Source organism: Scylla paramamosain, chromosome 6 (assembly GCF_035594125.1).
Source record: "Scylla paramamosain isolate STU-SP2022 chromosome 6, ASM3559412v1, whole genome shotgun sequence".
Taxonomy (NCBI): domain Eukaryota; kingdom Metazoa; phylum Arthropoda; class Malacostraca; order Decapoda; family Portunidae; genus Scylla; species Scylla paramamosain.
In genome coordinates this window covers 2,438,327-2,464,214 of record NC_087156.1, presented here as the reverse complement: position 1 = coordinate 2,464,214, position 25,888 = coordinate 2,438,327, and the positions used below count along the sequence as shown (strand labels likewise).

General features: G+C 38.6%; 2 protein-coding genes across 3 annotated transcripts in view; one reads left to right on the top strand and one right to left on the bottom strand.

The window, feature by feature from the left end:
* LOC135101208 (solute carrier family 28 member 3-like) overlaps positions 1-10,906 on the top strand; it is a 20,341-nt gene extending 9,435 nt beyond the window's left edge. The window contains exons 7-15 of one of the 2 annotated variants that reach the window (XM_064004820.1): positions 542-695; positions 1,978-2,172; positions 3,505-3,666; positions 4,664-4,917; positions 5,490-5,664; positions 6,993-7,151; positions 7,823-8,003; positions 10,036-10,069; positions 10,262-10,906. In XM_064004820.1, coding sequence (XP_063860890.1) covers positions 542-695; positions 1,978-2,172; positions 3,505-3,666; positions 4,664-4,917; positions 5,490-5,664; positions 6,993-7,151; positions 7,823-8,003; positions 10,036-10,069; positions 10,262-10,265 — 1,318 coding nt within the window. In that variant the 3' untranslated portion in view covers positions 10,266-10,906. Of the gene's footprint in view, positions 1-541; positions 696-1,977; positions 2,173-3,504; positions 3,667-4,663; positions 4,922-5,489; positions 5,665-6,992; positions 7,152-7,822; positions 8,004-10,035 lie in introns of both variants that reach the window. The other variant, XM_064004819.1, reaches the window with a different exon arrangement.
* On the bottom strand, positions 6,829-25,888 carry LOC135101209 (serine beta-lactamase-like protein LACTB, mitochondrial). The gene is made up of 10 exons (XM_064004822.1): positions 25,785-25,888; positions 25,381-25,504; positions 25,230-25,310; positions 24,417-24,949; positions 23,440-23,630; positions 21,617-22,118; positions 19,632-19,797; positions 15,023-15,183; positions 12,859-13,217; positions 6,829-8,757 (listed from the first exon to the last, which is right to left on the bottom strand). The coding sequence occupies exons 2-9, from the start codon at positions 25,461-25,463 to the stop codon at positions 12,877-12,879; spliced, it is 2,058 nt and encodes a 685-aa protein (XP_063860892.1). The 5' UTR covers positions 25,464-25,504; positions 25,785-25,888; the 3' UTR covers positions 6,829-8,757; positions 12,859-12,876.

The following is a 25,888-nucleotide window of genomic DNA, read 5'->3' as shown; positions in this document are numbered from 1 at the left end:
CTTGTACATAATCTTTATGTAACATGTATGGATTAGTTAGTCCCTCACAAGATATTAAAAAAAATTCCATTAAACTGGTAGCAATTTCAGCAAGTGTTTCCGGAACAGCATAATGATTTATTGGGATTGGCAGTAAGTCTAGTCATTGCCTTCAGATTAGCAATGAAGTAACTTGATATACATTTAAACACGAAAATTAATTAAATTGTGATGATGTTTTAATGAGAGAATTTACTAGATGACACGATGAGTCAGCAGGCGAACAAAAGTAAAAGTAGAAATGAACTGCAAGAAATAGACAAAAAAAAAATTTATTGTCGAAGAAACGGAAAGAGGCTGAGTATTTGAGAGGGTACACGAAAAAAAAGAGAAAAAATATACTGCAGGAAATAAAATAGAACAAAAAATTGTCGAAGAAACAGAGGCTGAATAAATATATGTTTGAGAGGACAAGAAAAAAAAAAAATGAGGAAGCAAAACATGTTAATTGAAATGTGATTTGGTGAGAGAGCTTTCCTGATGACACCTGATGAACTGGCAGGTGGGTTCCGTGGGTGTTCTTCCTGGTCCTGGTTGTCGGTGCCCTCGTGTTCATCGTGGTGGACTCCAGACACAATGTTCAGCGTCTCCAGTCCCTCCTTGGTGTGGTGGTGCTGCTGCTGTTTGGCTTCGTCTTCTCAGTGGCTCCCAAAAAGGTTAGCATTTTTTTTTTTTTTTTTAAGCAACAGTGTCTAGTTGATTGCGTGCATATGAGAAACTTTTTTGACCATCTCAGTGAATCCCAAGAAGGTAAGCGTATATATTTTTTTTTTTCCTAGTCGTAATTTCTAGTTAATTATGTGTATGGATGAGTATCTATCTACTATGAATCTCAAACTCCGTTTTAGTTTTTTTTTCTTTCGGAAATAATTGAGATCATAGCACAAATCTTTATTTTTTTTAATTAATTAATTTATTTTTTATTTTTTTTACAATATCCAGTTCATTATGTGTATATATGAGTATCTGCTTAATTATAACATACAGGACCAGAGCTACACTTACCGGTACTTGGTCCTGTCTTCATATTTATATTTGTCCTTTTCTCTCTCTCTCTCTCTCTCTCTCTCTCTCTCTCTCTCTCTCTCTCTCTGGTTGATGCACTGGACTTGATCCTTGCCTCGTACCACATGGTCTTCTTCTCCATTCTGTCTATTCCAGGTATCTATATATGAGGCCTGCATGCATGTTTTCTGATTCATTTATTTTCATTCTCACCAATGCCGCCAAGATTCTTCTGCCAGTGGTTCCTAGTTGTTTATTAGCTTTCCACGTGATGCAGTGCTTCTGAAATTGTAGCTACACTTCCAATGCTTGCTTTATCGGTACAACTAATTTCAATCTCTCCTAGATCAGTTGCATCAAAAGCGTTACACAAGATACAAGTTTCTAGCTGATCATTAAACAGTATTTGTCAATTACCTGAGTTACTTCGCTATAGAATTATCTTATGCACCCAACAGTTCCTTACATCTTTTCACATCAGACTGTTTTTTGCTTCATCTTTTTGTTTTCCTCTAAACAGAATATTAACCACTGATTCTTGTAGCAGTTTCCTAACAACAGGAACCTGTATTAGTCTCCTAACAACAGAAACCTGTATTTTGATAATGTTGATATTATCATGGTCACTCACACAGGAAGCTTAACATTGTTTAAGTTTTTAGTATTACATTTTAATTTGTGGATGTGATTGATACACGTATTCAGAAACGCTCTGCTCTCTCACCACGACTATTTTCAAGTCACAGAGGTGATTAGTCGGATTCTCAAGAATATTTCATGTTAATAATGCGGAAATCTTGTTAATTGTCACTTGAACCATAAAAAAAAAAAACGTAATTTTAATTAGAACCCTTGAATGTAGAGGAGGTGCGGCGCAGAAGTGTTTCTGAATATGGTCCTTAACATGACGCATCATGATATGCGTATTTACAGGTGAGGTGGCGCCACGTGGCGTGGGGCATGGCTCTGCAGTTCATCTTGGGCCTGATAATCCTGCGGTGGTCTTTTGGCCGCTCAGTGTTTGAGTGTCTGGCAGGCAAAGTGGCCACCTTCCTCGCCTTCACAGATGATGGAGCAGGTTTTGTCTTCGGAGACTTAGCCACTGTTGACAGGATTTTCGCATTCTCGGTGAGTTTTTCAGATATAGTTATAGAAATCCATTTTCTTCAGGTGAATAATTCTCTGTACATATACTATATTTCCATGAAATGAGCAACATTTTCAGAACCATTTTCAAACGGAGATCAGTGAATGGTTTACTTAAGTTTTCTCCTGTACAAATAATATTTAACCAATAACTGCCACCAACATTTTAACATATTTGTGATCTTGTTCTCTAAGAATCTCGACTGTAAACGTTCTGTAACAGTCCTTGTTAAATCAATTTAGGATTGAGTTTTTTTAATCCTTACTTACCGATTTATGTACAGTACGCAACAGCTCTGATAGTTGAAGGTGCTTCGTTCATGCAGCACTTTAATAATAATAATAATAATAATAATAATAATAATAATAATAATAATAATAATAATAATAATAAACATTTATTATTCAGGCAGTTAGCAAACTGAAAATTTACAGAGGGGATGGAGAAATGCTTAACATTAATTCTAAAGCTAAGTCTAATCTAGAAGGGAGATACTATTGATTGATGGCTCGCACCGTGGTGGGAATCGCGCTGAGTCTGTACCGGTCCGTCCGCGGTGTGTGTGTGTGTGTGTGTGTGTGTGTGTGTAAGAGGTTGGCCAAGAGCTACATTAAACTAAGGGAAAAGGGCACTTTTGAGTCCAAGGCAATGAACACACTGGCAAGAATCATTCTCTTGGGACGAAGTACTGAAACTATTTGCTCAAAACAATTATGTTGTAAGTGACCTAGAATTGAAACACACACACACACACACACACACACACAATAAATAAATAAATTTCCTACACTTTGAGGGTGCTGTTACATAAGTGCAGGTGATGTAGTTAAAACATTAATAGAGATGTGTGAACAGTACTTCAACTTGCGATGTGCCTGACTGGTTTGACTGTGGCCACAGCTAACTTTCAAGCAGTTCCTTCCACCTCTCAATAATAACTATTAACCGGTGTTTCATGATGGTATCAGTATAGTTGTTGATACCTATCTCTCTTTCTCTGCCTTTTCCAGTCAGTCTTTTGTGACAGAACCTTGCTCTGGTTTGGATGATCATCTCGTCTCTAATACAAAGGTTAAAAGTGTTAGGTATTTTTAATGTTCTGTCAGGTGTGTATTCCTTTATCACTTCTCAGATCAGTTCCTCAGTATCCAAAGCCACCTGATATTACAATACAGAACTACTTTGGCAGGAATCCATGATAATAGTAGGACTACCCTTTCTCACCCACTACACCATCACTCCTTGAAATGTAGAGTGTCATTGTACTAAAAATTGAGTACCAGCAGACATGACTTGTTTTCCTTTCCTTTCAGGTCCTGCCAGTGATCTTGTTCTTCAGCTTCTGTGTCCAGATTCTGTACTACTATGGTGTGATGCAGTGGGTGGTAATGAAAATAGGGTGGTTCCTGCAGGTCACCATTGGCACCACAGCCTGCGAGAGTGTTAATGCTGCTGCCAATATTTTCCTGGGACAGGTGTGTGTTCACCTTGCATGTTGTTATTATAGGAATTTCTTCATTCTCAGTGTTTTGTCTTAACATCTGGCCAAACAAGGCAAGTGATCCAGGGAATATCTTTATAAACACGTTAGGTTAAGTTTAATTTAGAGTAGATTTACACTATATTTGAATTAGAGAGAGGGATATCACATTTATATCTCGTAAATTACTAATATGTAGAATCCACCACTGGAGAGAAACTATGGAAGCCATATTGATATTCCTGCGTGTGTTTAGTACAGCTGCACCTGCTTGAATCAAGTGAGTAGCACTTGTAAATGAAGCAGTAGGATTTGTGCTGCCACAGTAATGCTTCATAAAACGCAGGCGACACCTTAATCAAACACACTTGCCAACTCTGTCAAGAGTCAAAACTATTGGGTGTCTTCAATGTGAAACCATCAGACCCCACAGCAACGATATTTTTTTTTTAGTGTGTGTACTTCTGTCCTTTTCTAAATTCACAATTTTCCCATCTTTAGTATATCTGCATTTCCAAAGTTTCGCTGTTTGCTATGTTAGAAATCTTGCATTCTCTCTCTCTCTCTCTCTCTCTCTCTCTCATATACACTATTTTACCAAATTACATTCTTTTTATCTTTAATTTCAAAGTTTATACATTCATACTTACATACATACGTACATACACACACCAGGGCTATCTCCAAAAATGGGGCTTTCCAAGACAATGCACACAATTTTCACTCATTCACACCACTCTCTTAACACCTGGCACCTGATGTAGAAAAGAAAGTACTCTTGTCCTCACTTTACGGGGATCAGTCCCACAGTTTGAACAGTTAGGTACCTTCCCAAATCTACTTTTATTTGTGTTAGTTATAAAATCAGAGTACTACTTAGTATCCATGAACATATGAGTAGACTTGTATTGAGTTACTTCGGTAGTTCTGAAGAAAAGTATTGAGTTACTTCGGTAGTTCTGAAGAAAAACTAACAGCTGTTGTCATTACAGACAGAGGCACCGCTGCTCATCAAGCCATTCATTCCCCTTATGACCAAGTCAGAGCTCCACGCAGTGCTCACCGGGGGTTTTGCAACAGTGGCTGGCTCTGTCATGGCTGCTTACATTTCATTTGGGGTAAACCCTGCCCATCTCCTGTCTGCTTCAGTGATGAGTGCCCCTGCTGCACTTGCCTTCTCCAAACTCTTCTATCCAGAGACTAGGAAGTCTAAGACAAATGTCAATAACATCCAAATAGTGAAAGGCTTGGTAAACTTGCATTTTCCTTTTACATGATTTATTTTAATATCTCACTTGAAAATCATAAGAGGGATCTGTTGTGCCTGAACATTATTTTCACTATTTTCTTTACAAAGTTATTTTCACAGTTTTCTTTATAGAATCCTTGCAGACTCATATATGTATATTCATCCAAAAGAAATGAAGTCTAAAAATTATCCTTTGATGACTTTCTAGCTTAAAATATGAAGTTCAAAAGCAAAGTTCCTATGAGAAATCCTTGGTAGGTTATGTTTTTTTATAATCTCAACTGCATCTCTTGAAATAGTCATGGATCTCTGTCAGCTACTGAGCTATGCAAAAACCAGTCTTCTTGTCCCTTGAGCCACAGAGGGTAGTGTGGCTTTGAATGCTGGTATAAATGTAGACTCAGTGCCAATCTGGTGTACATCTACCAGAGAGAATTTTGATATAAAGTGAACAGGAAAACATGTCAGAATACATTAATACAATATATGTCAGTACTTAACTTGTTTGATTTTAAATGACAAATCTGAGAGTAATAATGAATTTCCTGTATCTCTTTATTTCTTGACAGGGAGGAGGCCAATCTGCTTCATGCTGCCATGGTGGGGGTGACTAACGCCATCCCTCTTGTTGCTAATATTGCTGCCAACCTTGTGGCTTTCTACTCCTTCATTGCATTTGCCAGCTATGTCTTTGACTGGACCTGTACCTTGGCTGGTGCTGAAGAAGGCACCTGCTCCATAGAGGCAAGTTTCTTATGAGTAGACCCTAAATGTTTTTGTTAAAGATTTACTGGAAGCAGCCAGTGCTCTCTCTCTCTCTCTCTCTCTCTCTCTCTCTCTCTCTCTCTCTCTCTCTCTCTCTCTCTCTCTCTCTCTCTCTCTCTCTCTCTCTCTCTTGCCTGTATGCACTCATTGGCTTATTTGACATTTGTGTTTTGATCGAGATGTGAAAGAACAAGTCTTGTGAATGTAAATGCCTTGCAGCATGTCAGCCTGAAAAGGACTGTATTTTGTACTGATGAGGGTCTTGTGATGACAGTTAAGGATTCATCCTGCATCTGGTTTACTGCTGGCTGTTTCCTACAGTGGTGGAGGGATGAAGCAAATAAGTGATAGGAATGCCTTACAGGTGCTAAGCGGAGTGTATCAAATGGTGTTCAGCAAGTGAATAATGGATTGGATATGAGTAGGAGTATTTTCTTAATTAAACTTTTACAGGAGAGGTAAATTTGGATAGGGTGGGAGAGGGAATAAGGTGGATGGATTAAGATGTCGGAACTTAAGTGACAAAGGCAATATAAAACTGGTTTCTTTTGGTGGTGAGTAAATTTTCTATAAGATTTTTTTTATCATTGCAATTACAATTAAAGAAGAATTGAAGAATATAGATTAACTAGCTATGACTTGTGTTGGAAAAAGCATTGAAACAGTCAGGTATAAATTTACTTGCTACACCACAGATCATCAAATCTACACTCAACTCAACCAGTAAACAACATAACCATCTCTCCACCACTCCATTCCATCATGCAGATTGAATCAGCTAGGTAACCATGTGGTGCACTCAGGCCTATGTATATACTGTTAGGTTATTCACCAGTACACCCAAGTCTGTATAATTATGGTAAATTCCTGCATAAGCTGGAATTCCATTGATATCTGGAGATTTACAACAGTTGTCAGGCCCAAAATCAAGCTGTAATAGAGAGTGAAATGAAGAGACGTGTACAGCACCTGCTCAAAAGAACAGAAATGAAGTGCATTATAGTTAATAGTTGTAAATTAAGGATATATATATATATATATATATATATATATATATATATATATATATATATATATATATATATATATATATATATATATATATATATATATATGAAAATGTTTGTGAAATAAGGACAAAAGTTACCATATAAAGTATATTTTCTAAATTTTCCAAAATACATATTTGCATACAAGCACCATAATATAAATATATAGTGTATTATACTTGTCATAAATAGCCATTAAGAAGTTTGTTAAAATTGTGAAAATATATGTACTTAAAAAAAAAAAACTTTGTCTTGCAGAGTTTGTTTGGGTGGATCTTCATGCCACTAGCCTGGGTGATGGGAGTGGACTGGGACGAGTGTGACGAGGTGGGGCAGCTCATTGGACTCAAGACAATACTGAACGAGTTTGTGGCATATGAGAAGCTTTCAGAAATGTTGAAAGCTGGACAGCTCTCTGTAAGTTATACAGAACTAATAACTACAACCTAAATATCACAAATGGTTATATATAAACTTGTTCTGCCCAGAATATAAAAATACTACAATGTGTAGCAAAAGTATATAATCTCATATTTGCCCATTCAGTATAGATCAGACTTGCATTATATTCTGCTGTAAACAATTAAATTGGCTATTACATAAATCCAATATTTACCTGGCTGTTGGCTGTCATTATTAGCCAAATGGTTAAAAATATTATGGTTGAATCCATAAGGTTTTGGTTTAAGCAAGCAAAAATCCCATTCTAGATTTTTTTTTTCTCAAGGAATGAGAGGATAAGAAAATTATAAACCCCAATGAATCAGACTTAAATTTTGCCAAGAGAAGCTTTCATAGAAGTTCAGTAAATCTAAAATTCAAGTGCACTCATGACCTGCTGCCAAGAGTGGTGAATGTGTAGTGATGACATTTTCCTGTGTAATAAACTACTGGGAAATGTAATTCACTATACTGCAATAAGAATAACGAGTCACAAATAGCACAGGACTAAAATTATTGTCAGATAAAGCTCCTAACTGAGTCTCAAGTGCATTGTCTGTCCAGGTGTTTCAAAAGTAAATGGGGTTTAAGACACACTGGACTTGTTACTTTAATACATTGTGTCCTGCTTTACCTTACTGGTACAGGTTAGAGCAGAGGTCATTGCAACATATGCACTGTGTGGATTCAGCAACATCAGCTCCATTGGCATCAACCTGGGAGGGTTTGGTGCCATGGCTCCCAATCGCAAGGCGGACCTGGCCAAGGTGGTGCTGAGGGCCATGATTGCTGGCAGCTGTGCTTGTTTCCTCACAGCATGTATAGCAGGTATGGGCAATTATATTCAGAGCTCAATTTATTTCTATTTGACCTTTACTTATATGGATTCCTGTGTGTTAGCTATATTTCCTACAAGTCTTTACTTTTCAATATATTGTTTAGCTTTTTCCTGTAACTAGAACAGCCTAGCCATACACTCTATGGCAAAGTTGGAAGAAAACTGTCTCAGTATTATTCCCTGTGTGCATTCAAAGATGCCTAAAAAGGGACACTTTGTGGGGACTGAGATCCCATTCTCTATATCTTTGTCCCTGTAATGTGATATTCTCTTGGCTAATCTCCTTTTATAGGGAGTCTTAGCCTGGTGGTATATACATTATTTAAGTATGTTAATATATTTAGCTGATATTCCCTTTAAAGAAATGATAAGGCAAGAGATCTACATAAAACTGTCTGATAAATAAAAAAAAATACTTGGGAAAGGCTTTCCAGTTCTCTCACTGTTCATTTCAATCAGGGTTTTTTTTAACACTCAAGGAATACTGTGTCAATATTCTTCATTGATACCTAAATAATTACAAATAACCAAACCGGGATTGATTGTAAAATAAGGAGTGTGTTCAAAAACTATTCTTTGGGTTAAAATGACCTGATTCAAATGCATAAAAATACTTGAATTAAAAAGACTTAATTAATAATACATGAAGAGAAAACTTATTATACATTACACATCTTGCTGTGGTTTCATTGAGCACAAGTCTTGGCAGGCTTGATGTAGGCTTCACCAAGTAATAGGAACAATCTGCAACAGCAAGAGAAAATAATGTATTATCATTAAATAACAAATTTCAGTGTAACTGCTTTATTGGTGTAGAAGAGGCATTTCTGCAGTCACTTGAACATCCCTAACATCCCTTGAACCTAACCTAACCATCCAGCCATCCTTAGCTGTCTTGTTACAGTAGTAGTATTTTCCTTCAACTGCCACCTTATGCAAACCCAAGTCCTATCACTTACCTTGAGATGCCATCCCCCACCATGTTTGTAGTAAGATATCTCATGTTCTCCTGAAGCCTTAAACCTGGAGACCAGGCAGTGTATTGCAATTTGATTTACACAAGTGTGCTGCCATATTTCCTTAGTACTGGGTCTTAATTTGTAGCTCTCACTCTCATTATATGAACCTCATTTGTACATGCTTTAGACATCACAAGAATTTTTGCTCGTGAAAATGTGTGCATGACTCAGAGCTGCAGAGAGGTAAGGGCAAAGGTACTTGATATGAAAATATGTACACCTTCTCCATGCAAGCATAATTCAAAGCAATCAATGAGAACTCTGGTGTTGCTATATTGTAGTGATCTTTTCCCACACAGCTTTCCTATGATGGCAAAATATAGGCATGCAGGTTGGCGACATATGACTCGCATCTTTCATGTACACAAACCGTTCTAGTCAATATGTATAGATCAGGCAGATGGTCAAGTGTATGTCAACATGGTAAGATAGGATGCAAGATACATGAAAACATACTAGACAAGACTCTCCCTAGTCCCTTTGAAGACCAGATTCCACCTAGTCCCTTTAACATATGCATTTTCCTATTAGCGTGGGGTTGGATGGGCAATGACGGCTTTCCACCACTGGCAATCTTGTGCCATATGTTCTATTGCTAACAAATTCATATCCTCCGTCACACACTTCCTCCAGTTTTTCTTTGGCCTTCCCACTGGCCGTCAGCCTTCAACTCTCACCTCCACCTCTCTCAACACAACATAACTAGTAAAGAAGCAAAAAAATTATTTTCATCCAGGATCATCCAACAAACCATGTCCTTCCTATCACTCCATGACAATTTGCCTGCTGCAATTTTCACTTCAACTCATGGCTGTAGGAAGCCTCAAAATGGCATGTGCATATATAACACTCAGCTCAGAATAGCACCTCTAGCAGTATTAACATCTTAAATATACCCTGTATATTTAAGTATATGAGTGGCACATAACAGGTATGCAAACTAATCATTGCAAACCTTAAAGACCATATTTTTTGTGACTATAATCTAAAATTCTTCCAACAGGGACCTTGCTAGATGATGTGGGCAGTGTGAGCAGGTAGCCTCATCACCTTCACCCTCAGTCACCTGCTGCAAGAGGTGGTTGTGGGCAGTGTGAGCAGGTAGCTTCATCACCTTCACCCTCAGTCACCTGCTGCAAGAGGTGGTTGTGGGCAGTGTGAGCAGGTAGCTTCATCACCTTCACCCTCAGTCACCTGCTGCAAGAGGTAGTTGTGGGCAGTGTGAGCAGGTAGCTTCATCACCTTCACCCTCAGTCACCTGCTGCAAGAGGTGGTTATGATCAAAGTATAATACATGACCACAACACAAACCACTGGTTGTAATATTTACTACACACACACACATTTATGTACCTTGGATGTAGTTTCATGTATAGTTGCTGTAGTGTTTTATGCACAGTGGGTGTAGTGTTATAATTCTACGATAGACATTTTACCTGCAACATCAACATGATCTTTTAGACATTTTTACTGCCTTTAACATATAACAATGTTATTTAAAAGTATCTTATAGTTGAATATTACATTTAACAGTTTTTACTTAAAAAGTACTTTAATCTTATAGTTGAATATCATAACTATATTTTAAAGAGTTTTTACTTCGTTGAATATCATAACTATATTTCAGAGTTTTTACTATCTTTTAACTAAATTCATTTTATATGTACATGGTAATTGCTCAATCAGTTTTTACAATTTAAAATGTTAAGAGAACGGTTTTATGATTTTCAATGACTGATTTTGCTTCATTATATCCATACTAGTGAAAGAAGAGATTTAAAACATTGCATATGTAACAAAAAAGAGAGATTGAAAAATACTGCTTATGTAATAACTTAAATTATAAAGTTATTCATTAAAAGATGAAAACACAATGACATGCATTTTGCTACTCGCCTTTAAACCTATAATCCCCAAATTTATAGTGCAAAGACAGATTAGTTCAGAGCACCACTGCAGCAAGTCAATGAAAAGAATAAAAGGATCGATGGAAAGAATGAAAGGGTCAGTGGGCTGAGTGTGGAGTCAAGGTGAACACTTTACGGTTTCTAATTGTCACTTTATGGGTTCTAATTGCCCTTCACAGTGTGCCTCATTGTGACTCCACAAAGTGAATTTTTTTCCTTAGCCTACAATAAAATACTTTGTTCATAGACTTTGTACCTCAATTAAGCAACCCTAAGTGTGTTTGGACACCTAATCAACAACAAGCATGAATGCCAGGCAAACACATGTAGAAAGAGACATGAGAATATGGAGAGACATATAAACCTGCTGTATACTTGTATATTGTCTTTGGAAAATCAGCCAGTGACAAGATGTTAAGATTAACTATAAATAAATCGGTATATAAATTTACTGTGTACAGAAATGTATGGTATAGAAATGTATGGGACAGGATCTTACTACCTGTATCAATGTGGCTATGTAATGTGGACAGGGTTTTATAACCAGCTGTCAAGCATAGTTATATGTCAAGCTTGTGACTAGACAAGAAGGGCAAATTAACACTACCAGATGATGGAAAAAAATAAGAGCTCTTGAAATAGATGTATGGGTGAAGAATGGATAAGTATCCTATGACATAATATGGATGAAGAAGACTGCCAAAAAAAAATCCTTACTAGTACAGCTGGGGTATCAAAATGTTGCAAGGAAGACTTTCTTAAATATAGAAAGTAATGCAGTTGCCAAAAAAAAAATCCTTATTAGTACAGCTAGGGTATCAAAGTGTTGCAAGGAAGACTTTCTTAAATACAGAAAGTAATGCAGTTGCCAAAAAAAATCCTTATTAGTACAGCTGGGGTATCAAAATGTTGCAAGGTAAATACAGAAAGTAACGCAGTGTATAGGCCCGTCCACACGACAGGCAACTGTATGGTGGGCACTCTGATTTGTCCGTAATTCTCTCGCATTGAAACAGTGTTACCAGATCAAACTGTCCAATTAAGGCGGCCAGCAGGCACAGGCAGGCAAACGTATGACTTGGGTCAGATGGCGGGCAGAGGGCAGTCAGAGCTGTACCAGGCAACATCGGCCAGTGGGGTGTTCGGTACAACAACATGGGACGTAAAAATCGTAGCTGGACAGTTGAAGCTAAACGCATAGCTTTGTGTACAATAATTATTGCTATGTGCAAGAAGAAAAAGGACAGGAGAGAGAAGAAACAATGGTGTAAGAAATGGTTGGAAAATAGAGCAACACTGGGAAGTCACGTGACCCTTTTACGTGAATTACAAAGTGATCATCACAGGGACTTTCACCACTATATGAGAATGGACCCAGATACTTTTTACAGACTTCTAGCAAAAGTGCAACATCGGATTGAGAAACAAGACACCAATATGAGGGATTCCATATCTGCATTAGTTCAACTGGAGGCAACCCTCTTATTTCTCAGCACTGGAGCCAGCTACTCATTGCTCCATCCACACACAAAATTGGTAACAGTGTCTGCCCGCCGTGCATTTGCCCGCTGTGTGGACGGGCCTTTACAGGGAACAACTGGCTGAAGGAAGGTGTGGTGTGAAGCTTGTAATTATAAAATAAAGGATAGGTTTGCAAACTGATTCGTGTTCACAATAGTACTTAAACAAATGTAAAACTGTAATTTTGTATAAAATGTCACCAATGCAAGCCCACAAATTAAATCATGCTTCTGCAACTGTGGCATTAGTGGCCTGTTGAAGTGACTAGAAGTGCCCAGTTCTAGTTTTAGTGGTGATGATGAAAAGTGATCTGTGATTATTCAAATACAAATTTAAGCACATTCACAATAATAATGAGAAACAAAGGCACAAAATGCCTGATGATGTAGTCTCCTTACCTGATCATAAAGAATACTTCACTGATCCTTTTCAAAGAGTTCAGCAATCTCTAGGGCCACCTTGCTCATTGAAACACCTTGCATGTTGGCCATTAGTGCCACAACCACCCCCTGAGGCACACCACCATTTGGCTCCTGGGGTAGCACCAACAGGACGCTGCTGGCACCCACAGCAGCCCCAGAATGTAGGGCATGGTGGCGGGAATTACGACAAAATGGGTGTGAGTGTCTATTTGTTACGGTCTGCCAGCCCATGCCATAAGCAGTGTCCACCCAGTCCTTCCTCTTTGTACCCTTCACTGGAGTCCAGAGCTGCCAAATAGTGGATGCCTTCAAGTACCCAGGCAGTCGTGCTGTGTCTGAAACATCAAGTGCTGTTTTAATACTCTTCAAACTGTACTTATTATTGAGCGAGGGTTGCCACTCCCCTGATATTAAACGGTGTGAAATGAGAAGAAATCAATGAAACAGCTGTTTACCACCACAAGGGTAATTATAGACACTGCAGGCTAAGTTCATCTTGAAGTCAGTGTGGCCTCTAGTGACTAAAGTCAGAGGCAAGTCAAGCTGTACAAGTATTCAATGTAACTGAAATGCATCTGAAACATTTTCAATTAACAAATCAAATTCTACTAAAATACTCTTAAAAAATCAGATTTAAACTTGCTTTATATAATTCATGTATTTGATTAATTTCAGGGTGTTACATGCATTTGTACAGTTATTTCTATGTACTGCTTTCTATTTCTGATATTACCACATTCTGTAATTTTAAAGATTCTGAAAGATAGATAAATTCATCATGAGAGACTTCCATCAAGGATTAAACCTCCCAAGACAAACAAACCTGAAGAGAAACCAAGGCCCAAGTGAATTCTGGCTGGCCTTGACTGTCCCCTCACTACCATGTAAATGAAATGGATATTTTATTCAATTTCCAATTATTAAGAATTTCACCGTGTTCCTGAAATCTGGAAAAAAACAAGCCTCCGCTGTACTGTACAATGAAAGTGCCCTTCCACTCTATAATTAGGTAAATGTATCAAATTTTTTAAAAATATATATCACTAGAATGCAGGCCTGTTCCACCTGCTGTGCCATCTTAGCTTAATTGGTGCCCACAACAAACAGAATGTTCTCTCTCAGGCACGAGAGAAAATAGTGGAAATACAAGGATCACTATTTTTCAGTCTCTTCATTTCCTTCTTTCTCACTTGCTGCAAAACTTTAATTATATTGTTCATTGCACTTATCTTTTATTGGATCCTTAAAAGGAAGGATCACAGATTTGGCTTAAACTTAAACTCATAACCATACTGTTCTCTTCATCTTCTAAATCTCTCAAGCTCTATCACACATGTGACATGCTAGAGCTGAATAATTATGCACTAACAATTTGTTACTTGTGCTTGTGAATGGTCATCAAATTAGGAGCCAAGAGTTGTGTGCATGTTTAGGAAGCACACTGCAACGGTTCAAACACAAATGGTGATTGAGCTCTACACTCATAAATAAGTGACATGACTATGGGAGAAAGTCCAAAAGCAAAAAAAAAGTTGTGGAAGTTATTAATTTCTATGATAACTTGTGCAGTGTGACTTCCCTGTACATTCACTATTTTCACTAATTCTTGTTCCCATGCTTTATACATCACTCTTGCTTCATGATGGAAAATATTAAGTAGAAGAGCTTTACTTGCTGGTCCTCAGCACACCATACTTTAACTGAAATTAACTGAAATGTAACTTTGGTGCAAAAACACACCAGGATATTCTAAAAAGTCAATGGCATAATTAGTCACTGACTGTCACTATCACCAGACTCAGAAGAGACTGCCAGAGGATGCTGAGGATCCACATAACTGGTCAACATGAATGGCCTTAATTTGGCCTTGTACATCACACCAGATTTTAACTTATTCCCTTTTTGTTCAGCTAACTCTGGACCAATTAAGGATAGCACTCAAACTGAGTACTAGCCAGCCAGTATCACTGCACATTTCAATTTCATATATAAATGTACACCAAAAAATTGTTACTCAAAAGCATAATGCAGAGCTCCAGCAGAGATACAAGACAGCTACAGAAAATAGTGACTGAAAAACAAAGCAAAACCATGTGGAATATTTCAGAGCATAGAGCATCACACAATCCTGAACACTTACTTCCTTCACCTTTACTCTCCTGCTGGCTAGAGTACAGCATGGCATTGCCAAATTTGCACAGGTCACCTACTGTAGAGAGGAAGCCACCTCCTGCCCACTTGTATGAATTGTCCACATAAGGAGCATTCTTCAGTTTGCCATGCTTATCCCTAATGTAGTAACTGTAATTATAAAAAAATAATTTGTACACAAAAAGCAGAGACTGCATATGTCCTCATTCATCTAATGAAATAGTAATCATTGCATGTTGGTATGAGAGAAATGTTAATGAAGTTCAGTAATTCTATGGAAAATCTGAAAGTTAATACATAGATGACAGATCAATGTGCTGAAATGACATGATCGCTTCAAAAAGGTGAATTCTGCATTACTAAATTGTGTGCTGTAAAAGCCATCTCATATGGAATAAGAAAAAATAACTAATGGTGAGATACATGAATAAGTAATGACCTCATTTAAAATTTTTGGAGTCAACCAAGAGACATCTGACTGCTAAAGGTGTAATCATATACTTTTTTTTATGTAGGAGGGGCATTGGCCAAGGGCAACAAAAATCCAATTAAAAAAAAACCCCACAGATGCCAGTCCCAGAAAAGGGTCCAAAGCACTATTCAAAAATTGAAGGATAAGTGTCTTGAAACCTCCCTCTTGAAGGAATTCAAGTCATAAGAAGTTGGAAATACAAAAGCAGGCAGGGAGTTCCAGAGTTTACCAGAGAAAAGGATGAATGACTGAGAATACTGGTTAACTTTTGCATTAGAGAGGTGGACAGAACAGTGATGAGAAAAATATGAAAGTCTTGTGCAGCAAGGCTGTGGGAGCAGGAGGCATGCAGTTAGCAAGATCAGAAGAACAATTAGCATGAAAATAGCAGAAGATAGCTAGAGATGCAACATTCCAGCGGTGAGAGACAGGTTGAAGACAATCAGTTAGAGGAGAGGAGTTGATGAGATGAAAGGCTTTTGATACCACCCTGTCTACAAGAGCAGTATGAATGTAACTCCTCCCCAGACATGTGAAGCGGACTCCATACATGGACGGATAAGGCCCTTGTACAGAGTTAGTAGCTGGGGGGTGAGTTAGGCATGCTAGACCTCAAATGCCATGTAAATTTATATTCCACCCTTCACCTGTGCTGTTATCATGCCAAGAAAAGCAAAGGGCTGGGAGAAAGACAGTCTTTGTTCGTAGTAATGCAGAGAGAGAGAGAGAGAGAGAGAGAGAGAGAGAGAGAGAGAGAGAGAGAGAGAGAGAGAGAGAGAGAGAGAGAGAGAGAGAGAGAGAGAGAGAGAGAGAGAGAGAGAGAGAGAGAGAGAGAGAGAGAGAGAGAGAGAGAGAGAGAGAGAGAGAGAGAGAGAGAGAGAGAGAGAGAGAGAGAGAGAGAGAGAGAGAGAGAGAGAGAGAGAGAGAGAGAGAGAGAGAGGGAGAGAGAGAGAGAGAGAGAGAGACGAGAGAGAGAGAGAGAGAGAGAGAGAGAGAGAGAGAGAGAGAGAGAGAGAGAGAGAGAGAGAGAGAGAGAGAGAGAGAGAGAGAGAGAGAGAGAGAGAGAGAGAGAGAGAGAGAGATAGAGAGAGAGAGAGAGAGAGAGAGAGAGAGAGAGAGAGAGAGAGAGAGAGAGAGAGAGAGAGAGAGAGAGAGAGAGAGAGAGAGAGAGAGAGAGAGTGAGAGAGAGAGAGAGAGAGAGAGAGAGAGAGAGAGAGAGAGAGAGAGAGAGAGAGAGAGAGAGAGAGAGAGAGAGAGAGAGAGAGAGAGAGAGAGAGAGAGAGAGAGAGAGAGAGAGAGAGAGAGAGAGGGGGGGGGGGGGGGGGAGGCATCAGTGGAGTGAAAAGACTGGAGTTCACTTGACTGGAATGCATGGACAAGAACAAGTGAATGTGGAGGCTTAACTAGGCCACACTTTGAAACCATTCCCAGAAAACATATTACATTTAAGTTTGTCTACATATATATATATATATATATATATATATATATATATATATATATATATATATATATATATATATATATATATATATATATATATATATATATATATATATATATAGAGGAGGCAGTAGATACCTGCCAAAACGATAATTACTCCCAGTGAGGTCTAAAGCACTGTTCAAGGGGTGCTGTGAACTTATCATTAAACCCAGCTGTGACCTCACTGAACGTTTCCCTTTGTGTCTCACAACACAAGGGTGCAGTCACAGCCTGCTCTCTAAAGACAACTCTCTTCCTCCACCCAAAACTACAAGCACCTCGTAACACACACACCCTTCCCTCAAAAATTTTAAAATCATCATGGCGACTCCTACACCAGCCTTGGAGTCAAGCCTAAATGTTCCAACACTGACAAAGAAAGAAGAAAAACAAGACATCTTACAGCCACTTGCAAGGGATCAGAATATTAAAGAACAATGGATTGGATTAATATGTTAACTCAATAAGGAAGTTGTGAATGTATGTCTGCACCACCACCACCACCATTGTCACTCTCCTCCACAGTCAAATCAGTAGCCTGTCTCAATGAACTCCCTCTGCTTGTATGTACTGCAGCAATTCATTAAACTCAAGCTACTTTAGTAGTAGGGTGGTCTGTTGTACAACTGTGGTGACCATTGCTTTTAATCTAGTTAACAACATGTATTAGTGACTTGCTACTGCATTTAGTGAAGTTCTACTTAATGATCTAGAGTTTGTTAAATGCAAGGCTTATTTAAATTTAAGGAAATGATCAAATCTGATGTTTATGTGTATATCAGGGTTCTTTATATCTAGGTTTTACCAAAATTCTCAATTCTTCATTTCTCATGATCCATTTGTGTTGTTCCATGTGTGAGGTGCTCAGTTACGTAGTGACATAAGCACCAAAATCTAAAAGAGGAGAAAAACACAGTTAAAGTTTGGCAATACGCAAAATGTGATAATTTTTCATTGGAGTGAGCTAGGAAGCTCTAGCTAATTTTAAATTGAAGCTCAATGACTTTGCTTTCTATTCAGCATGAAAACATTACACATTACACAATGCATTCTGAATGTTGCAACATTAACTACATTTTTCTCCATTAGTGCAATAATAACTAAGTTTAACCCTTCATTCATCTAGGAAATTTTCCTCCATCCACATTAAGTACACCCAGAACATCTTAACATTAAGATTTCCGTCCAGATAGCGCATAAGGGGAGACTTGCCCTGGGTGTAGTGACTTGACACTGTGGGGAAACAGAATGTGCTCAACAGCATGATCAACAACCTCAAATGGAATGCAGTGGGGACAGGAGTGATGACCACGTAACTCTTGCTTGGACACCCTGTGGGAGATACAGACTTCATGGCTGTCCTAAGACGTGTCTCTGATATACCGATCACGCCAAGAAAGCCCTTCTGGCAGAGCTTGTAGGTAACAGTCTCATAGATTAGGTTGTAGGTGCGGGAAAATGTACACTGCCGGTCAGCCCTGGGGTTCTGTACAGGCTGCCGCCTCTTCACAGGTGAAAGAGCAGAATTCTTCTAAATGAAGGAATTCTGTAAGGCAAAGTCCCCAATCTACCAGAACTGGCGATGTAGTTCCCGGATAATTGGCATAGTAATCTTGTCATAACAACCATCACAGCATGGCAGACCAAGCATGGTGGAACATGATGGCCCGATGCCCGACTCACATACACTTCACCACTATTATGTTGGCATTTGGCGACTTTACAATGTTACTCACTACAGTCCCTGGCTCTTTTTCTAGCCTTGGGCACCCCAGGGTCATCGGAGCTTCTGTCTGAATCACTAGTACTGCCGACCACTCTTGTAACCCAATGCCAAGCACAAAAAAAAAAAAAAAAAAAAAAAAAGTAATACAATAATAGTTGCTGCACAGTATAGGAGCGAGAGAGACTGACTGGCAAGTAATGAGGGAGGAGGGAGGAGGTAACATTAGGGGAAGGACGCGCCACTCATTGGCTGGTGGATAGGCACAGCACAGTGACAAGACAGCTTCCCCACCTCCCACTGGCTGCTCAGCCCTGCATCTTCTGGCAGTGTCACATACATTGCTGGTGAGGTGAACTTCAGAGTATATAAGTGGTAGCGTCAATACGGGTGACAGTACCTTCCAAATGAGGGGGATTTCGACCATATTGGGAGCTGAATTTTAACGTCTGCCTTAGCGCCCCAGATAGAGGAAGGATTGGGGAAGACCATATTATAAATATCTCATTTTCACCAGGTGTGGTGCTTACATCACTATGTAACTGAACGCCTCGTATGTTCCTCAAACAACTAATCTCCATTACATTCAGTGTCCTATTTTCTCCAGCATCAGTGTTCCATGCTTGAGCCTCATATAATGCAGCTGGTACCACTACAACCTCATACAACCTTCTCTTTGCAAACATTCCAAGCAGCATGCAACAAAACATTAGTTGTTCTTCCCCATACCATTTGCTTCATTCTAAACTTTCCTTTCACGCTGATTCATATAATGAACACATGTTCTACATCTTTTGTAAAACTTAATGACCAACATAAAGGTTTAAATTAAGTAAAAATCTGTCTACCTGTTTAAAATAAATGCTACATTAAAACAGAATCCAAGGAATAAATTAAGAACACAGACTGATGACCAACCTGGCTCTGTTGTGGATTATTGGTGATGGCATGTCAAGGTAAGTGTTGCTAAGGCCCAGCTCATAGAACAAACGTTCCACAACCTCTGTGAAGGGCTGCTGAGCTGCTGCCTCCACCACAGCACTCACCACAGTCCAGCCATGGGTGGTGTACAGGTACCCTTCACCTGTTGGCCGAGACAGTAACAGGTGATGCTGCCAACAGACGACTCATCAGCTGCTCTACTCAGTGTACACTTTCACCAAAAAATTCTCAAATAACTTGCTACAGTGGCCATAAAATGAACTTTGGATACTGACACCTCACTACCTTCACAGGCCTACCATCCACTCAACACAGGAAGAGCGGTTTCAAAATTCTCTGCTTGTACATCTCAGAATGCATTGTGCTCTAAAGATTTTGAGGACTCTTAATGTGTATAGTGCCCTTTTACTATCGAGAGACTGAGAATGTGTAGAAAACTGAGATACAAAACTACAAAAGTAAAGTAACAATGAACATTAGAATTAAACTCTGTTTTAGAATAATTTGATCCAGAGGCACACTAATCTTATTAAATCATCAAACAGACAAAACATGCTTACAAAAATGGTACCATCTGAAATGCCCATTTTTGTTACAAGAGATTATGAAGAAAAGTGCACAAACAGCAACAGGCAGCATTAAATACATAAAGGTGAGCACAGCATACTAAGTCAGCCAGTCTCTTAAGAGATCAACAGTCAAAAGCACAATCAATTTCCACTATGTTACCATGAAACAAGAAGTCTTTGGTTGAATACATTACAGTGAGAGAACTGGTTGCAAATTTGCATTGAGTAAAATACAACTGCAGTAGTACAACCAGTCACCTCGAAAGCACAATATGCTGAGATGAATCATATCCAACACAGAGGATCAAAACCCTAACATAGTGATCAGCCACAGCAAGGTAACTAGTAGCACATGAGTGGGAAGTGGGTTGCAAATGCTCCCACTACCCACAGTAATGCCAATTTAGTTACTGACCTATGCTTGTTGACTTGGCAAATATGCAAATCTCTCTTGCAACCTGTATGAGTGAGGTCACTCCTGCTAATACCATTAAGAAACTTGTTTATCATTTGCATTTTGTGACGAAGGTCACAGCTTTGCATCCAAGTAACATAAGGAATATGTGAACACATATCTTCATTTCTTCACCAGTCAGGTGAAGAAATGAAGATCGGTTGGACTGAAATATTGTGATATAAACTGTGAACATTCATCACCTGTATCTGTAAACAATGGTTTGGAGTGTTTTTTTAATAATTGTTTTTGTACTTTACCAATATTCCAATGTTAATATTATCTGAAGTGAACAAGGAAGTGATTTGGTCAAGCATATAAAATATACATAAATGATACAAGGTGACATCAACTATGAGTGTTCATCAGCTGTGTATGTAAATATTGTTTTTTTTTTTCAGAGATAGTTACTGTCCTGTGTCAGCTTTTACTCATTCAATTATTGGAGGCCACATCAGAAACTTAGTAATTTTCAGTCATTACTTTCATTAAAGTTAATATGAATCATGTCTAATATAGGGCATTAGCAGAACCTCCCCCTGCATTCCATCCAACCTGTCTGTTGAAAGTTTTAGGAATTATACAAATTAGAGAGCTGTTTCAATTCATCCAGAAATATTTATGAACTGAGTCACCAGCTCAGTGCCAGTCAACACTCATCACTCATCCACAGAAACCCAGCTGCCTCTCATAAGCACGATGTCACTGCACCTGTGAATCCCCACCACCACAGAGAATAACAAAAATGGACAAAGCTGAGGAGGTCCCCAGCTCAGCACCACCCTTGGATGGAATGTGGAGGATTGAGAAAAAATCTAAGATAGCATATATTATGGCTGAGGTCACCAATCCTATGTAGCTTCTGAAAGACACCAGCCACCACTATACACTATCTTACATAGCTTAACATTACAGGACAGCCACTAAATATTACTCACCAGGTTTGAAAAATAATTCATCATCCTGGAAAAGTTTTAAAGCATCTTTAACTGTTTCAAATTCCTCTTTGATGTGATATTCCTTCAAATCAAATTCATCTTCTTCTTCTTCCTTTTTTTTCTTGTGTTTTCTTCTAGGAACACGATTACCACATGAACATCTAGTAGTTTCATTTTTGCTTTCTTCTTTGACATCTTTGCTACTGGATGCAGTCTCATTTTCACTGCTTATTGTTACAACTGCTTTCTCCTTTTTTGTTTGACTTTCAGTACTAACATCTTCCTTCTCTTTCAGTGACTCCTCTTTTTTGGAAGCCTTGTCATTTTCAGCTGAAATAGTGGTTGCTTCTTTTCCTTTGTCACTTGTTGTCTGAGACTCAGCCTTGCTATCATCATTACTCTGAGCACAGCCTTTCTTTTTGCTGTTCTTTTGGGGATCATTCAGCTTGTAGTGTCTGATGCCAGACTTGTGGCTTACGAGGTGGCGAGTGGTGATGGTGACCTGGGGGGTTACAAAGGATATTTATGGATCTTCTCACTTTATCTTAAAATAAAATCACTTCCTTCTTTCATTTCTCTCAAATACTTCATTTAAATTTCAGACAATAAAATACTTGTATAAAGGCAATTTATGAAGAATTGTTGCATTTACTTCCAACTATTTACAATACTTTCAAGACCATAATATTATGCAATAGTCTTTCTTTCTTTCTTTTTTTCTTTGTGTGTGTGTGTGTGTGTGTGTGTGTGTGTGTGTGTGTGTGTGTGTGTGTGCACACGTGCGCACACACCCATTTGGATGCTTTGTCTTGGCAACCTCTCTTCCTGGAAAGATAAGCTCGGTTTACAGTGTAAATAAAAAGATATAAAGACAGACAAACAGAGACAGATTACATGAAATATTTGCCTCTGTCATGATCTGTATTGTCATATGACTGATTGACAACTAATTCATTTTAAAATCTTAACACCATTTCTTGTCAACACAATTTAAAAATTTATTAGTTTCTTTTTCCTCTAATGTTTTCCAAGTTGTCAGATTAATAGGGTTTGTGTCATAAGATTATGGTGAGAGAAAATTGAAGGGGCACAAAGTTTACTGTTGTTAATAGCAAGTGTGCTGAACTAACACAGTCTGTTGAATCATTAAAGGAATTCCTTAAAGACAATGTTATTGGCGTCTAGAGCAGTGTTCTTCAAACTTCTTTCATTACAACCCAGTTTTGATCTTATATAATTCCTTTATGATCCAATATATCCATTCTATCGTATCTTTTTACCTCTGATATGGTGCACACACACAGACACCCACACACACACATTACTACATTTGAATTGTTGTTTGTATATACATGTATAATGTTGCGATCCACTGAACAAGAGCTTACAATCCAGTATTTGGTTCTGACCTGTACTTTGAAGAACCTTGGTCTAGGCTTATCTAACTTAAACAAATCCAGTAATATTCTGTTTTTAGATGTTCCCCCTAAGATTCTAACAGACTAATATTTACAGCAATGCCTTCAGTCTAAATAATAACTTCAAATCTCTCTGCAAGAAACATGACACTGAGTTTGTTGACACTCTTCTCCCTTCAAAACAATGCAATGCCGGCAAGTGGTATGTCTCTAAAAAAGAATAGGAAGCTTATATTATATACTGTATTTGTATTAGCAACAGCATGCTGACAAGAGGCAAAATATCATTCTCTTGTGAAGTGTGGTTGATAAGCTTGAGAGGCCAAGTGTTCAGGTTCAGCCGCATCAATAAAATGTCTACTGGCTCTCAAGATGCACAAAACCCATCTTTTGTTAAACACTTACTTCTTCACCATTGTAAGTTTTCTTTGGAAAGTTTGGAATGTACTTTTGTATTGGGGCATCCAGATCCAGCTTCCCATCCTCCCACAGCTTGGCCACAGCAGTCATGGTGAGAGACTTGCTGATGCTGGCAATCCTCATCACTGTGGCTGGTGAACAACGCACACCATTCTCCAGATCAGCAAAACCAAACCCTGTAAAACAAAATCACTCAACATATGTATTCAAAAAATGAAATTCTAGTTTCTGTAAATATTTTCTTTTCTTTCTGCCATAAGTGAATTGCTTTGCTTCCTTCTTGTACTGTGTCCAGGAGAGGTAGTAAAAAATATGGTAAAATCAATGACCATGTGCCTGACTAATGCCATAACAGCATTTTTAATCCTGTGATGGTTATTTACATTTTCAGAATTGGTAATGTCTGATCAAAAATTTTTTTTTTTTTTTTTTTAATGAAAACATGTAACTTATGTATGAAAAATAGTGAAAGTAATTGACAATATTTAAAAATATAATTGAAAACAATACTATCTATACAGCACAGTAAACAGTAAAAGTGGTAAACTCTGGAACTCCCTGCCTGCTTCTGTATTTCCTCATTCCTGACTTGAAATCTTTCAAGAGGGCAGGTTTTAAGATGCTTATTTTTAACATTCCTTTTAACATTACTTTTCATATCACTTTTTGCTTTCATGGTGTATGAGAATGAAGTATAATATTTTGCTGCATAACAGTCTGACATGCACATAAAGGGATGACAACTGAGACAAAATGCCTAAATGTGCACACATACTCACAGTTATTCCCTAAGACTAGGGACACAAATATGTAAGGATGAAATGAAGACTTCTGCTGTAGCCATGCCCTTAGTTCAAGAAAAATCTTAGAATATATGGGTAGAGTGACAGATCTCCCTTTCCTTTCCTTGTATGATCTTTAAGATAGTTGCCTGATGTTTAAGTAAAGAGACACATCCTTACCGTCTGTCCAAACCTGCCTGCCATTCACAGTGACACCAACCACCAGGCCCGGCGCCCCAACTTCCTCTGCAAACCGTCTCAGGATCTGACGTGCCTTTTTCACAGTCTGCTCATGTCTGCTTAGCTTCTCATCACATGGTTCTACATGAGGTCCTGTTTGTGGGATGACTATTGCTTCTCCACACCTGTGTCTTCTTTCTGTACCAACAACATCTCTCCCCACCTCAGCTTCTTCATTCTTCACACGGGTTTCAACTACTGGGTGAGCTGCCTCACTATCACAGGATCTCTTTTCTTCTTGAGACTTGCTAAGAACTGTGCCAAGTCCCAGAACTGCCACGGTTCCCAGGGCACCCATCAGTTTGCCTAATGGTTTACTGTACCACTGACTGTTGGTGTATTCCCACCTATTGTTACTGCCATTACCAGTACTATAGTGGCTGTGCCTCTTCTGACCAAAACCTTTTTCTAGAGATGTACAAGAGGAAGACGTGAGGCAGTACTTGTCCTTCCTTATAGCAATATTTGACAACCTGGAAAATAGGGAATTTCATCCAATTCAAGCATTAAAAGTTTACCATTGTTATATTTATACACACACATTCATCAAGGAAGGTTGTCAATATGTGCTGCAATGCACATTTGAAACACTTATTAATTTGTCAAGAACACGGTCATAGAGTTTTACCACTCAACTATTGCACAAATCTGGCCAGACACCATGCAGCTGGCAGTGCTAAGACACCTGAACACTTACATGAAATGAGGCAGACATATTCAATCCTATGACTACAAAAAAAGCAAGCATAATACCTGAGGAGACGTGAGTAGTGTGGATGTGGTGCACATCTTGAGAGGCCTTGTTGGAAAATAATGTGAAGCATCTTGTGTTTCCTGCAATGAAGGATTTAGTATCAAAGTGCATCCTATTTTTAATATTAACATAGATAAAAATTCTACGTACCAGCAAGTCACTGTGAAGGCACACAGGCAGGGCATGGTGGCAGCCCTAGTGTGTAAGGGCATACAAACAGAGCACAGTGGCATCCCTGGGGTGTGAGGGCACACAGGCAGGGCATGGTGGCAGCCTTGGGGTATGAGGACACAGATCTTTACAATGAGATCACGATTTGAAAGGGCGTCATATCTTGCCTAGAAATAGTCTCGACATTAGCAAAGGTCACTGCCATAATCCCCGAAGTAAAAAGTGAATAGAGACGTAAGATGAGATAAAGGGAGAGAACAAGGGGTATAGACAGGATAAGAGGCCTGACATGAAGGAAAGCTAGGAGAGGAAAGACAAATAACTAAAGACAACGCTGGACATAAACATTACAGTGCAGAAAGTTCTACATATTTCCTGATCACCTTTAACAGAGTGTTTCCTTGAGTTGTATGCAAGTCTACTTCGAGATGGAGGTGTGGAGAAATCAAGATCACAACAGCACGACGTAATAATATTTGCAAGATAA

Bases quoted from the DNA above. Each gene is read 5' to 3' on its own strand.
- LOC135101209 (XM_064004822.1), bottom strand. From the start codon at position 25,463: ATGCCACTGTGCTCTGTTTGTATGCCCTTACACACTAGGGCTGCCACC. The intron at 23,631-24,416 runs GTAAGGATGTGT...TTTGTTTTACAG, and splicing joins CAGGCAGGTTTGGACAGACG to GGTTTGGTTTTGCTGATCTG. The intron at 13,218-15,022 runs GTAAGTGTTCAG...TTGATGTTTCAG, and splicing joins GGAGAGTAAAGGTGAAGGAA to ACACAGCACGACTGCCTGGG.